Source organism: Ambystoma mexicanum, chromosome 13 (assembly GCF_040938575.1).
Source record: "Ambystoma mexicanum isolate Mex_15411 chromosome 13, UKY_AmexF1_1, whole genome shotgun sequence".
In the NCBI taxonomy this organism is placed as follows: Eukaryota; Metazoa; Chordata; class Amphibia; order Caudata; family Ambystomatidae; genus Ambystoma; species Ambystoma mexicanum.
This window is the reverse complement of record NC_090938.1, coordinates 736,634,943-736,649,605: the sequence shown is the minus strand read 5'-3', so window position 1 is coordinate 736,649,605 and position 14,663 is coordinate 736,634,943. Positions and strand designations below refer to the sequence as shown.

General features: G+C 45.8%; 1 protein-coding gene across 1 annotated transcript in view; it reads left to right on the top strand.

Moving 5' to 3' along the window:
- The first annotated feature begins 1,394 nt into the window (after positions 1 to 1,394).
- The window catches only part of CFB (complement factor B), a 254,630-nt gene continuing 241,361 nt past the window's right edge, over positions 1,395 to 14,663 (top strand). Inside the window, exons 1-2 of the mRNA XM_069635005.1 lie at positions 1,395 to 1,702; positions 13,241 to 13,468. Of these exons, the coding sequence (XP_069491106.1) occupies positions 1,651 to 1,702; positions 13,241 to 13,468 (280 nt within the window). The 5' untranslated portion in view covers positions 1,395 to 1,650. The remainder of the gene's footprint in view (positions 1,703 to 13,240; positions 13,469 to 14,663) is intronic.

Genomic DNA, 14,663 nt, shown 5'->3' with positions numbered 1-14,663 from the left:
GGTGAGTCACGGTTCACCCCGGATCCCTCTCTTCCAGGCTCAGATCCCTTGTCCACAATTACAGTTCGTATTAGATAGCAGAGACTTTCGAATGTGCTCAGGGTTTGGCTTGACCCGTAGCAGGACCACTTTGAATTCCCAGTTCACAATTTTACACTCTCAGTTGGATACCTAACAGAGACCTCCGGCCAGGGGGATTTTCTTCCCAGACACTTTATGTGTCTCCGTTTCTGTCTGGTTGGGGCAGAGGCTGGTTTGGATAGGGTGGTTATAGGGATGTTGGGGGTATGTAGCTGGTGTGATCATGATGAATTGTAGACGGTTGTTACTGGACTCTGTGCCTGGCTGGTGTGGGTTGCCGTCACTAAGTTCACTGCACGTCCCTTGACAGTATTAAGCCATTTTCAACAAAGCTTTGTTTATTCAATTATGTTTTGGTATCCTCCAGTAGGCTGCATTAAGGTAAACCGAAAACAGGGTAGTGTAGAGAAGTGCGCCCACTGTGATTAAATGAAAGAAGTTGTTCATTCGCATTTCCTACGTCATTTGTGTAAGCCGTTCAGGGGGAAATTGTTATCTGTGTCCAAAAAAAGGCGCGCGTGTGAGCGCCTTACAACATGTAGGTTCTATATGCAGTTCTACACAGCATAAATGGTCTGATTTTTGTGTGAGTTCCAAATAGGCTTATTGTGAGCCAGATTTCTTTCTAAGAGTATGATTTTCATAATATGTGTTTCTGTAAAGTGTCGAGGCTGTTTTTACCCTATTTTTGTAAATCTGGTGGGTTATGTTTACATTGTGTATGCATTTTATCGCGATTGTAAGGGGTATAATGCGCAAAATAATAACCCTCTTCTTGACTTGACTAAATTATTGGGGTGGCTTTATCGTTTTCCTTCAGAAAAGGCTGCCTGTAAACTGCATCACTTCGACGCATTATTTAAAAAGGCCAATGTGGCATTTAAAAACACCGCCCCTCCCCCCCAACTTTTGTGGCAAACCATTGTATGCCCATTCATTTGGCACGTGCCCCTTTCCTTTAGATGTCATGTCCCCCTCAACTGTTTCAGCAAAGTTACTCCACTGAAGACCCCCTCCAAACCTCTGGGGAGGTCGCTTGCTCAACGAGCGGGGGAGGCCTTGGGGGGGTTTGTGGGCCCCTTTCTTGAACACCAGACGTTGCCTCTCCTTCCGCATTTTTCAGAATACAGCCCCCTCGCCCCATTCCTCTGCCTCCCTCCCCCCCGAGGCGTCTGCCCCGGGTGCACCGGACGCGTGTTGTGTGTGTTGTGTGTGTGTGTCTTGGAACGAGTCCGAGGAGCGGCGGCGGCCTTCCCGAAACCCGTCCAGGTATCCACCGCGATAAGGAAATGTTTACCTTGCGCCGGACTCCACCAGATTGCGAAATTCCGGGGAAGTAGCGGATTATGCAAATGCCCGCCTCCCTGCCTCCCGCCACAGCCCCTTCCCTGCCCGCGGGGACTTTATTCCCAAGGCCCCAGGCGGCGTGTGCAGGGAGAGGGGCAGAGGATAAAGACGCGGGCCGCGCTGGGAAGGAGGAGGAGCACCGCCGGGCGCAGGGGGAGCGCACACGAGGGGGAGAGTTACTGGGAGGCACCGCGGAAGGAGGACACGGGAAACAGCGCGCTCATGGAGGCCCGTGTGCTGACCGCCCTGGGGCTCTGCCTCTGCATGGCCCAAGGTGAGTAGTTGCCCATTTCTTCCCACCCTTCCCCACCCCTTTGGCTTGCTGGGGACCCTGGACCGGGCCCTGGTCACACACAGGGCCAGAAGAACACGTGGGTCCGATTCTGCCCTGAGCTAATGAATGTATCCTGCCAAGGGCACCTCCTGTCCATTAAAACCACAGTGTCTCGGATGACTTTTGAACATAGCACCTTCTGGTGCCCCTGTTCCAAAGAGTTGCAGGGGATGCTGGCTTTTGCTGGCATTTTAAGCACATATTGTTGGTGAATATAAGATGCACCGCCCCTCTAAAATGTACCCACCTTAAGCTACAGGCACAGGACCTGGGTACTTCCAGTCTGCACCCAAGAACATGACAGGTTTTGCATCTGTCTCTCCCTCTACCCGCCAACAACTCTCCCCACCCCCCACTGCGGTAGAAATCCCAATAACATAACGTAATTACCTGAACTCCACACTCCCTCTAAAGGCTTTGGAAAAGGCAACGATGAGGTCAGCCTATGAAGGAATACCTGTAGGCTGTAATTCCAAAAGAACTCTGATGGGTCGTAATGACCTGTTAGATAACTCAGTTGCTTAAATGCTCTCTTCGATGTTGTATGTGTGACCTGTAGGTGCCATGTTTGAATTTCGCCCAGCTCAGCCTTTCATCCTTCCAAAAGTGATCAACTGTGTACCACTGGCGGCCTGATTCTGAGGTGCATGCAAAATAGGAAAGTGTTCTTCCATGAAGGAAAACTAATTTCCTTAAAAGCACCATATTTTGTTCAAGTGACAATGTGGTGGCCTAGCTTCGAAGCCATGACTTTTGTGTCTTCCTGATTTACTCCTTGACAATAGCCTTAGCAACAGTGAAGACTGCAGGGGAGGCATAGGGGGGGGGCGCCTTTCAAAAGCACTCTTTTAGCACATCAAAAAGATGAGTTAAAAATACGGCAACAGTGAGGTACCAAATAAACTCTACTGCACACGTTTCCCTTTAGAGAAATAGCATTGCATAGACTGCAGCAACACTTTTCTAATTTAATGAAAGCTTAAGAAAACTTTGTGAAATGAGAAAAGTGGCAGTCTTTTAAGAAATGCTCGCAGTGTTCATGTTTTTATGAAAAGGAAAGATGTAAGCAGCTTTTGCTGCAGGAACGCGCTGCATCTCCCCCCCCAATGCTTCCACCCATTTTAGAATAGTGGTGCTGGAAACTGAAAGAGAAAATGTCGGCTTTCCACACTACATTTAGCACGAGCTCAGATTCGGGCCCTGAGTTGAGTAACAGTAACACCTTAGAGGAAGCAGCACATCAGTGTGTGGTATTGTGGCTTTTTACTGCAGCACAGTGGGCATGTTGCCTCCTTTACAGATCTTCATTGGCCAACTGCTGCTTTGCATGGCATGTGCAAAGATTAAGAGGGCTGCCACGGGGCTGCAGATTGGGTTATGCCTTGCTGGTGCCAGAAGCCACAGAATTATGTGGGGGCGGGGGTGATCCTTGACAGATTGCCACTCGAAGCCTTAGGACAGTGGATACAATCTCCCAGTGCTAGCTTGCTATATACATAGGAATTGCCCCACAATGTACAAAGGCTGGGATATCAGAATGGGCCTGGGGTGATGTTTTAAGAAAATGTACAGCTTTTACTATAAAATGCTTAATTCTGGCACCTAGTTTTTTCTACTTGCTCTTCATTTTATCTGCTGAGGAAATAGTGCACAGAAGATAACAGTAATATTCCCAAGATCACATATTGTGGTCAAATTAAGAAAATGCAATTGGAGCTTGAGTCTCTTGGCCCCACATTCCAGCGTGCAGCCAAAAGACCATAGTTCCAGCCAACCACTGCATAACAACATGCGACCTCAGCCGCCGGATCTCAGCTTTGCCGGGAGACCACGTCTTCACTTGGCCACTAACTGCATCTCCATTTAGCCATGAGACAATTTCTCAAAGAACCACCTAGAGCATGTTTCAACTTAACGAAGGAGTAGTACCACTGGAGCCCAGGTCCCTAAGTGAGCCACTAGACCTCCATCTACTGGAGCCCAGATCCCTAAGTGAGCCACTAGACCTCCAGCTACTGGAGCCCAGGTCCCTAAGTGAGCCACTAGACCTCCAGCTACTGGAGCCCAGGTCCCTTTAACCTCTAGGCCACACCCTAAGTGAGCCGCTAGACCTCCATCTACTGGAGCCCAGGTCCCTTTAACCTCTAGGCCACACCCTAAGTGAGCCACTAGACCTCCAACTACCTCGTCCCTTTAACCTCTAGGCCACACCCTAAGTGAGCCACTAGGCCCCCATCTACTGGGGCCCAGGTCCCTTTAACCTCTAGGCCACACCCTAAGTGAGCCACTAGACCTCCATCTACTGGGGCCCAGGTCCCTTTAACGTCTAGGCCACACCCTAAGTGAGCCACTAGACCTCCATCTACTGGAGCCAAGGTCCCTTTAACCTCTAGGCCACACCCTAAGTGAGCCACTAGACCTCCATCTACTGGAGCCCAGGTCCCTTTAACCTCTAAGCCACACCCTAAGTGAGCCACTAGAACTCCATCTACTGGAGCCCAGGCCCCTTTAACCTCTAGGCCACACCCTAAGTGAGCCACTAGAACTCCATCTACTGGAGCCCAGGCCCCTTTAACCTCTAGGCCACACCCTAAGTGAGCCACTAGACCTCCATCTACTGGAGCCCAGGTCCCTTTAACCTCTAGGCCACACCCTAAGTGAGCCACTAGACCTCCATCTACTGGAGCCCAGGTCCCTTTAACCTCTCGGCCACACCCTAAGTGACCCACTAGACCCCCATCTAAAGTTAATCATGGGTCCATATCAAAACCTCCTGTGGCAAGATGTGGTTGTTCCAACGCACGATTAGGGTTCTGGTTTCTTTGTAGCCTTCAAAACCAGATGTACATGATCCCGTGCAAGCCTCACCCCGCCCCTACTTCCCTTCGTTTCGTTGTGAAGGCTCTGCAGCATTCAAATTCTGGAACTCTTCTACAGGAATGCAGGTACCGCCGGGCACCCAAAGGCTATACAATCCTCCTTCACTGCTTCCCCTTCTATCCCTGGAGTCTGTGAATGGTGATGACAAAGTGCCTAACTGGTCCAGTTTTCAGTAATCCACAAATTAGGGCTGCTAGAAAGTGCTGCACGCACTTCTAGAGACGCCCACATGTGTTTGTTACTATTTATGAGTGTTCATCTTTCAGCTAGAAAGGAACCTGTGCAGCCAAAAATGAATATTATTCCCTGATCTCTTCTGTCTTTATCTGGGGTGCTGACCCCTGCAGGCAGCCCTCTCATGAGAGTCAGGTTAAGAAACAAAAGGAGAGGAGGGTGTAGTTAAATGGCTGCAAGCAATGCGCCTGTCTCTCCTTTTGTTCCTTTATCTGCAGCACCGACCCCAGTGATCAGCCCTCTCATGATAGTCAGTTTAAGAAACAAAAGGAGAGGAGAGTGCAGGAAAATGGCTGCTAGCAATGCGGCCGTCTCTCCTTTTGTTTCTTCATCTGCAGCGCAAAACCATGCAGGCATCCCTTTCTTGATAGTCAGTACCTAGGCCCCGCCCTGTGAGCATGCCCTCGATGCCTCATCCTACTTAAAACACTGCTTTCTCATGTGGAGAAGTGATGGCACTGTTCGCATATGAAGCACCTATTTCGTAGATTAAGACTCACCTCACAGAGTTAGGACTTGGAGGAGGAAAACAGGCAAGGAGGTGATTGACGTATTTAACAGAGAACACCAGATACACGCATCACTTGAAAAGTTACTTCTTTTGCCACAGTCTTCATCCCCCATTTCCATCGCTCGCTCTCTCCTGCCTCTCAACATCTTTCAACCCTCATCTGTTTAGCTCTCCCCAATTGACAATTTTGCTCTCCTCTTCTCTTTTTCGTTTTGTCCCTTTCTCTTTTCGCCCCTCCGCCCCCGCGTTTTCAGTTGTTTATGTCTCTCAATTGATCTCCAGACATATCTTTATTTTTCTGTTCAGTGTCGCCTTTTTCTCCCACATTCTCTTTATTTCCCTCTCTCCTCCTCCCTACCCCTCTCTTTCGCTCTCCGCCCACTCTCTGCAGACCTCACATATGCCAGCCTGGGCCTTGCCAGGGCTCTGTTTGTGCAGCGTTGGTCTCCTTTCAGTGCTGCTCCGCCCCATCTTTGCAAATAAATGCGTGCGTCACAGGCCTCTCACTTGAATCGCATCAGACGTCCGAATTCCGTTCCTGTTTTAGGCAAACGTTTTCACTGGAACGTTATCTATCGCTGAACCCTCGTGGCTTCTCCGAGCAAATAATCCAGGACAGGTGTGTGCTAAGGGTTGCGACATGCACTCCCACCAAGTTGCTCAGTGCTGTTTGGCTCTCACCTCCCCTGAAGAAGGCGTACATGTTTGAAGGGCTCCTTTGACACTGGGCTGACTTTGGCATGTTGAACGTGGCTACTGGCTAGCTCTGGTGCACGGGGCCCCTATAATGTACTACACCCCCGCCCCACCCTCTGACTGAGGGGATCCATGGAGGCAACCCCCGCCTCACAGGCATTGCCTATTCAGTCACCTTTCATTCTCTGAGGGGTGAACATTACGTTTTTCCACACTTTACCTCGGCCAACAAGAGAGGAGCTGCTCTTGGGTTAAAAATTTTCTTTCCTACAAGTATAGTAGATTTGTTCAGACGCTTAGTTGCTATTTCACATATAGGAGCAACCTATACAGTGAAGCAGTACAACCCACAAACTATTTACCAGCCCCCTCGTCCTTGATACTCGGGGGAAGCGCCTCTTTTATCTTCACTCTGATGGGATCCGACTTCATAATCTAAAGGGTTTCTTCAATATTTTTGGCAAATAACGTGTTGCCACCTTACGTCTTATCTCAGCGTGTGTTTCATTTCAGGATGTGGTACACCTGAAGCGGGTCGGCCATCTTGTTATTGCTCTGTTTGATAACTGCCAAAACCCGCTGACCCTGATGTTGATGTCTGCCGTTATGGCATGATTTGATGCCAGTTCTACCTCCTTTGAATTGGCCTTAGCTTCGGTCTCCCCGTCGGTGTTCCATCAGCGGGCGCACCCTGTGCTACTTCTGTGCTTCGTAGTTCGCTGCAATAGTATATTAAAAGGCCAGGCACTCAGGGAAGCATAGTGTCGACAGTCCACTAGAAACCCTCACCCGCCTGCCTTCCTTCTCCGTGCCCCTGAACATGGTGTGGCCGACAGCCTTATTGTGCAGCATTATTAACTGAGTCTTGATGTGTCCCCACACTCAAAGGAACTTTACCTTGTGATAATGAAACAAAAAAGACAATTGCTGCTCTGCATTGCCGGAAAACTGTGAAACGAGCACTATAGAACAAGTAAACACTGCAATAGTGTAGAATGCTATGGACACAATTAGAAGGATTGCCTATTCCGCCTACAAATCGACTCCAACAACCTCCTACAGTCCTACCAATCTGGTTTTAGACCCAGGTGCAGCATGAAAAACGGCTACCGTCAAGATAATGGCCAACGCCCTTAACAGCCTTGACAATGGCCATCCTTGCCTTCTGGTTCACCTTGACCTCTCAGCAGCATTCGGCACAGTAGATCACCAGACACTCACTGACAGTCCACATTGCCGCATGCGGAACAGCAAGACTGTCCTCCGGTGTTTCAATCCCTACTTGCTGACCTCCGCCAAAGTGTCCAAAGGGATTCTTCCAGATCGCCAACTCTACCCATCACTGCAAAGTTCCATTTTCTCCCCCTGGATCTTTGATCTGTACATTGAAACACTCTGAACCCTCATGACTCCACATAACATCCACATCCATGACTATGTAGATGATATGCAGCTCCACCTCAAGATATCCTCCATCGAAGACATCCAGAGGCTCAAGGCTTGCCTCACATTGATCCAGTCCTGGATGTCCAGTGCTTACCTGAAGCTCAACCCCTTCAGGACCGAATTCCTATTTCTGATCAACACTAAACACTGACATCCAGACCTGGCTCCCCGCTAAGAACTTCAAAACCTTCACACCCCAGCGGACAGCCTGTGCCAAGACCCTTGGGTTCAACACTGACAGACACCTCTCCTTCAAGGAGCACATAAGTAAGGGGGTCACAAACGGCTTGGTACCAAATTTCCCCCTTAGGCAAATCAAACCCTTCATCCCAGAAAACAACTTCAGATCTGCTGTTCAAGCCTTGGTCTTCTCCCACCTGGATGGTGCCAATGGCCTTCTGGCAACTACCCTGGCACCCCTATGTTGAGTCCTACATGCAGCCTGACTCATCAAAGGAATACCCATATTCGACCACACACCTGACTCTCACCTGTATTGGCTGTTGCTGCAAGCCTGGATGGTCTTAATTTCCTACGGCTTCATCTATACGCCTGTCACCCTAAAGTGCCCAAGCTACCTCACTGAGAAGCTCAGCATCTCCTCGAGGTCTACGATCCACCAGAAGTGAGGACATGTGTAGACTTGATCTCTGCCGGTGTAGGAAGGGAAGAACCAGAAGACAGGCATTCTCTGTCTACTCCCCAGACTCTGCAACCTGGTCCTAGTCAACACCACCTCGCTTCAACAGTGCAGGAAGGAGCTCACGACTCTCCTCTTCAAGAAATAGCTCCTCCCTAACACCCAGGTACACACACCCTCCGCTCTGGACCTAACCTGAAACTGGGCAGTCTGTCCCTCCCCGCTTTTTTCTTCCTTGTTGCTAGTAGACCTCTTGATGCCAAACTGCCTGACCTGCCACTCCCTTGTTGTTAGCTTTCCTCTCTGTTGTATCTATGCTTTCTTTACTGCGCAGTGCTCCCTATGACTTGTAAAGTGTCTGTTGCTTCCCAAGTCTAGGTCCACGCCCATTAAAAGCCCTAATAATTATAATAATTTGTACCCATGAAAGGGCATGGAGCGATAGAGAAGGTTACAGGCAAGGGGCGGGCTCCGGTTAGGCATAGAAAGGTGAGCCAAGCCATGATTCATTTGTTGATGGAGCTGCACCTGTTGAAGATATACTCCTGTGAGCTTCACTCAATCTGATCTTTGTAAATACTCTTTTGCACATTGGCGCTTCCCTCTCTCGCCGCCTTCTGCGATTGTATTGATGATGAATCTGTAGCGATCTAACATTCCAGTCAATGTTCTTCCCGTAGCACGCTATGATCTCTTGTAAGGTAAAGCATGAGGGGAACCCAAAACAGGACAAGAGGTGGTTGTTCCTAAAGTTTTAGGAACTCCCGTCCCCTGCACACTATCTGATATCTGTGGAGCAGACCAATACCATGTGTATTTTAGTATTACAATTTTCATAGCATTTTTTCAATAAGAAAAATAGATAGGTGGAACAGTCAAAGTGAATAAACCGCTCACAAAACTTATATTGACAACACTCATAGTATTTATTATACAGAATTTCTGGGCCCGACGCGTCTCGAGTATAAACTCTTCTTCAGGGGCAAAAACATATTTCACAATCAAATTTTAGAGAAAGATAGAAAAAGGTGTAATTTAGTAACTCTATTACATATAATACAAATTAAATACAGTTTTTTTTTGTATAACAGAACATTCAACACATTACATCATATTAGAAGCTATAGTTAGAATTATTGTCAAAGAAATATCTAGGATACCACCTAACCATTTAGTATGTCCCAAAATGAAATGCTAAACATGAGTCTAGTCCAGGTAGGTAGTCATACGGTAAATAACCAAAGGAAAACGGAAAAACTAACAAGACCTGTTTCAAAAAGGAATTTAAGAAATGTAGGGGACTGTCCAATATAGCATAAGTAACCCAAGAAAAGGAGGTTCGATTTGCCAATATAATTGAAAAAGATGGCGGTTATGTGAAGGGAAACGTGCATGTCCACTCTCGATTAATAGTCCAAGAAATAATCAAGAATAGGAGCTCAATTTAATTTACATAAAATTCAAAACAGCTTCCGACGAGTGGTACAAAGCCTTAATCACAAAATGGTAGCAGTTCGCGTTAGTAAAGATCTCTGCAAGAGGATAAATAGAAAAAAGAGAGGAGTGAGTAGAAGAGGCGGTCCCAGTGACACGAGTGTCGGTGGACCAATAAATCACTTACTGGGTTTAGTGTAAACACTACAGCGAATGGACCGTGGCAGCTATTCGTTCCAACCTAGTTGCCAAGGTTGAGCTTTGTTTCCCCCGCACCTCAAGTTACCCCAAATTTTGTAAAAATTACTCTAACAACTCCCTTATACTCTCCTTTCAATCACAGGTGTTCCCTGTGTTTTTGTCCATTCGGGAACCCAAAACAGCACAGGTCCACAGGTCCACGCTTAGGCTGCTACAAGAGTTCAGTGGGACGGAGCTGCAAAACGAGATCTGTTTGCATGTTGGGTCCAGTTAATCATTTTGCCAATCTGGAAGTTTGAAAAATGAATGTGTCAAAAAAGTGAGACAGGTCAAGCCAAAATCAATTAAATATATATATATATATATATGTGGGTCAAGACCTTTGTACTGCGTTGATACAAAACGCATTGATGCAAGAGATTGGAAGATGGCGGCTCTCAAACCTCATCATAAATAACACTGGTGTTAAATACCACCTCCCTTCCTTATTTTAATGCTGAGTTCCAAATCTCATCCTAAAGAACACTGGTGTTAAATTACAACACCCTTCCTTATTTTAAAGCTGAATGTTAAACCTCATCCTAAATAACACTAGTGTTAAATACCACAACCCTTCCCTATTATAAAGCTGAATTCCAACCCTCATCCTAAATAACACAGGCATTAAATACCACCACCCTTCCATATTGCTAAGCTTAATACACCCATCTCTATTGAAATGCTGAGTTCTGTACCTCATCCCAAATAACACTGGTGTTAAATACCAGCACCCTTCCCGATTGTAATGCTGAGTTTCAATCCTCATCCTAAATAATGCTGGTGTTAAAAACCACCACCGTTCCCTATTGTAAAGCTGAATTCCACACTTCATCCTAAATAACACTGGTGTTAAATACCGCCACTCGTCCCTATTGTAAAGCTCAATTTTAAACCTCGTCCTAAATAACACTGGTGTTAAATACCACCAACCTTCCTTATTGTAATGATGAGTTTCACATCTATTCCTAAATAACACTGTTGTTAAATACCACCATCCTTCCCTATTGTAAAGCTGAGTTCCTAACCTCATCCTAAATAACACTGGTGTTAAATACCATCATCCTTCCCTATTGTAATGCTGGCTGAGTTCCCAACCTCACCCTAAATAACACTGGTGTTAAATACCACCACCCTTCCTTATTGTAATGCTGAGTTCCCAACCTCATAATAAATAACACTGGTGTTAAATACCACCACTCTTCTTTTTGTAAAGCTTAATTCCAAACCTCGTCCTAAATAACACTGGTGTTAAATACCGCCACCCTTCCTAATTGTATCATACTAAATAACACTGGTGTTAAATACCACCTCCCTTCATTATTGTAATGCTGAGTTACAAACCTCATCCTTAACAACCCTGGTGTTAAATACCACAACCCTTCCCTGTTCTAATGCTGAATTCCAAACCTCATCCTAAATAACACTGCTGTTAAATACCACCACCCTTCCCTATTGTAATGCTGAGTTATCCAACCTCATCCTAAATAAGACTGGTGTTAAATACCACCACACTACCCTATTGTAATGCTGAGCTCCAAACCTCATCCCAAATAACACTGGTGTTAATTACCACAACCCTTTCCTATTGTAATGCTGAGTTCCTAACTCCATCCTAAATAACACTGATGTTAATTACCACCACCCTTTCCCATTGTAATGCTGAGTTACCAACCTCATCCTAAATAACACTTGTGTTAATTACCACCACCCATCCCTATTCTAATTCTGAGTTCAATACCTCATCCTAAATAAAATTGTTGTTAAATACCACCACCCTATTGTAATGCTGAGTTCCAAACCTCATCCTAAATAACACTTGTGTTAAATACCACCACTCTTCCCTATTGTAATGCTGAGTTACAAGCCTCATCCTGAATGAAACTGGTGTTAAATACCACACCCTTCTCTACTGTAAAGCTTAATTCAAAACCTCATCCTAAATAAAACTGGTGTTAAATACCACCACCCTTCCCTATTGTAATGCAAAGTTCCCAACCTCATCCTAAATAACACTTGTGTTAATGACCACCACCCATCCCTATTCTAATTCTGAGTTCAATAACTCATCCTAAATAACACTTGTGTTAAATACCACCACCATTCCCTATTGTAATGCTGAGTCACAAACCTCATCTCCTATAACACTGGTGTTGGTAAATACCACTACCCGTCCCTATTGTAGTGCTGAGTTCCAAACCTCATCCTAAATAACATTGGTGTTAAATACCACCACCCTTCCCTGTTGTAATGCTGAGTTCCAAACCTCATCCTAAATAACATTGGTGTGCAATACCACCACCCTTCCTTATTGTAATGCTGAGTTCCAAACCTAATCCTAAATAACACTGGTGTTAAATACCACCCCCTTCCCTGTTGTAAAGCTGAATTCCAAATCTCATCCTAAATAACACTTTTGTTAAATACCACCACTCTTCCTTATTGTAATGCTAAATTCCAAATCTCATCCTAAAGAACACTGGTGTTAAATACCACTGCCCTTCTCTATTGTAAAGCTGAGTCCCAACCCGTATCCTACATAACACTGTCGTTAAATACCACCATCCTACATTATAGTAATTCTGAGTTCCAAACCTCATCCTAAATAACAATGTTGTTAAATACCATCGCCCTTCCTTATTGGAAATCTGACTTTTAAACCTCTTCCTAAATAGCACTAGAGATTAAGACCTCTAGCCTCTCCTTTAATGATGCAGCGCTCCAAACTCCTATATATCAGCAATTGACTTAAATACCCTTCCCCTGTTTTAAAATACAGAGCTCCGAATCTTATCCTGAATATCATTGCAGTTAAATACAACCAGCCTTCCTTATTGTAATGCTGGGATCTAAACCTCATCCTAAATAACACTACCGTTAAATACCCCCACCCTTGCTTAAGATATTGCAGAGTTCTCAACCCCATCATGAATATTCCTAGAGTTAAATAGCACCCCATCCCTTTTACATTAATACCAAGCACTAGATTACATCCTAAACAGCAATGGATATAAATACCACCACCTCTCCCATTATGACAATACTAAGCTCCAAACCTCATCTTAAACCTGGTAGCACTGGTGTTAAATGCCACCACCGTACCCTCATATTATAATACAAAGCTCCAACCTTCATATTATAAAGAAGTATCCATCAGTAGCTTGCTCAGACATCTTTTTGTCTCTTTGCATTCTGGGGCTTGTAGTTCTGCAGCCCCAATGAGGAAAGCAAACATACACACACCAGAATGGAAACAGAAAAGCCAGGACTCGATATTCTATCTGAAATTGGACAACCTTGTGAGATCTTATGACACCCACGAAATGATAGCGTTCAATGACTCTAAATGTTCCACTTTTGCATCTGGCAATCGCACACTGACACATGTTTATTTCCTCAGGGATAGGAGGATACTCACTACCAGCATGCAGCCAGACGGGTATCGATATCAAAGGTGGTAATTATACCGTGTCGGCAAATGACAAAGGGATCCACAAGTTGCTGTACAAATGTCCGGAGGGCATGTACCCCTACCCCGTGCAGAGCAGGATGTGCAGCACGACATCTGGCAAATGGTCAACGATGAAGTCTCCTGATGGGAAGACGGTGGAGAGAGCTCAATGCAAAGGTACAGAACTATCATTTTCTAATTTGTTCCAGGGAAACCAATAAGGGTCTGATGTAGTTCCAGGAACTCTTCTATGGAGGTAAAATTCCAGGCCTGATTACTATTCTACTTGAGTAATCCTCCCTACTCTATGAATTGGTTGATGGCATTTTCACCATTCAAACAGTTACCATCACTTGTGTACAGGCGTGTTATAAATGACATATCATATCAGCTCCCTACAGGTCACCTAGAGGCATTCCCTTTCTCCATGTGCAATGCTCTATCACAGGGGTCTGCAACCTTTGGCGGTCCGGATGTTTTGGGCTACAACTCCCATCGCCCGTAGCCAGCATAATCAAGGAGGAGGGATCATTGGAGTCAAAGTTCGAAACATCTGGCGAACTGCATGCAGGTCGCTGATCCCTGGTCTATTATTGCAGCTCTGGATAGCATTTCACTCATATTCAAGAGGCCTTTTACAGGCATCAGACTCTCCTACACTCACTCACTATCCGCATATCCCTAGAAGGGCTTCTCAACCAACCAGCCAGATCCTTACAAGGACCCCCTTATGCATCAGAATTGATCTATAAATGGATCCTTGAAGGAATCCCATTCTACAAACCCTTACTCTGCTGCTAGGCGACAAGAACCCACTCACACTTCCACATTTGTTTTCTGAAAACGAGACTTCAAGTGCCCAAAAAATCCCTGCAGTTTGAGTTCAGAACTATATGCCAGTGGATGCCCATGGGGAGTCTGCGTCAACACTTCCCTGGTTATAACGGAATGTCTGCAAGGATTTCTTAAGTCACACCCACCTGGTTAAATGGTACCACACTGCTGTGTATGGGACTGGGGTACTTGCAATGCAATAAACTGATCATACGGTCAGTGCATATTCTCAGTCACGCGCACACGCAGCTCCTCCTTCATGCTGCCAGTGCTTTTTCTTTACGGCTAAAAGTGGCCTCACGTAAGGGGTATGTAAGAAGGGTTGTAGGGAAGAAAGGCAACTATGGACTAAGAGTACACAAGCAGTTACAGTGAAAACCTCACCTCACTCCTATGCCCTGTCCCTTTTCCTGCACACTGACAGGAAATTGTAAACACGAAGGGACTATCAGGGAGATTAGCCTAAGACTATATTTCTAGGGCCAGATACATCATTCTTCTTGGTTTAGGGGTGATTTCTTTGAGTGGTAGATTGGCC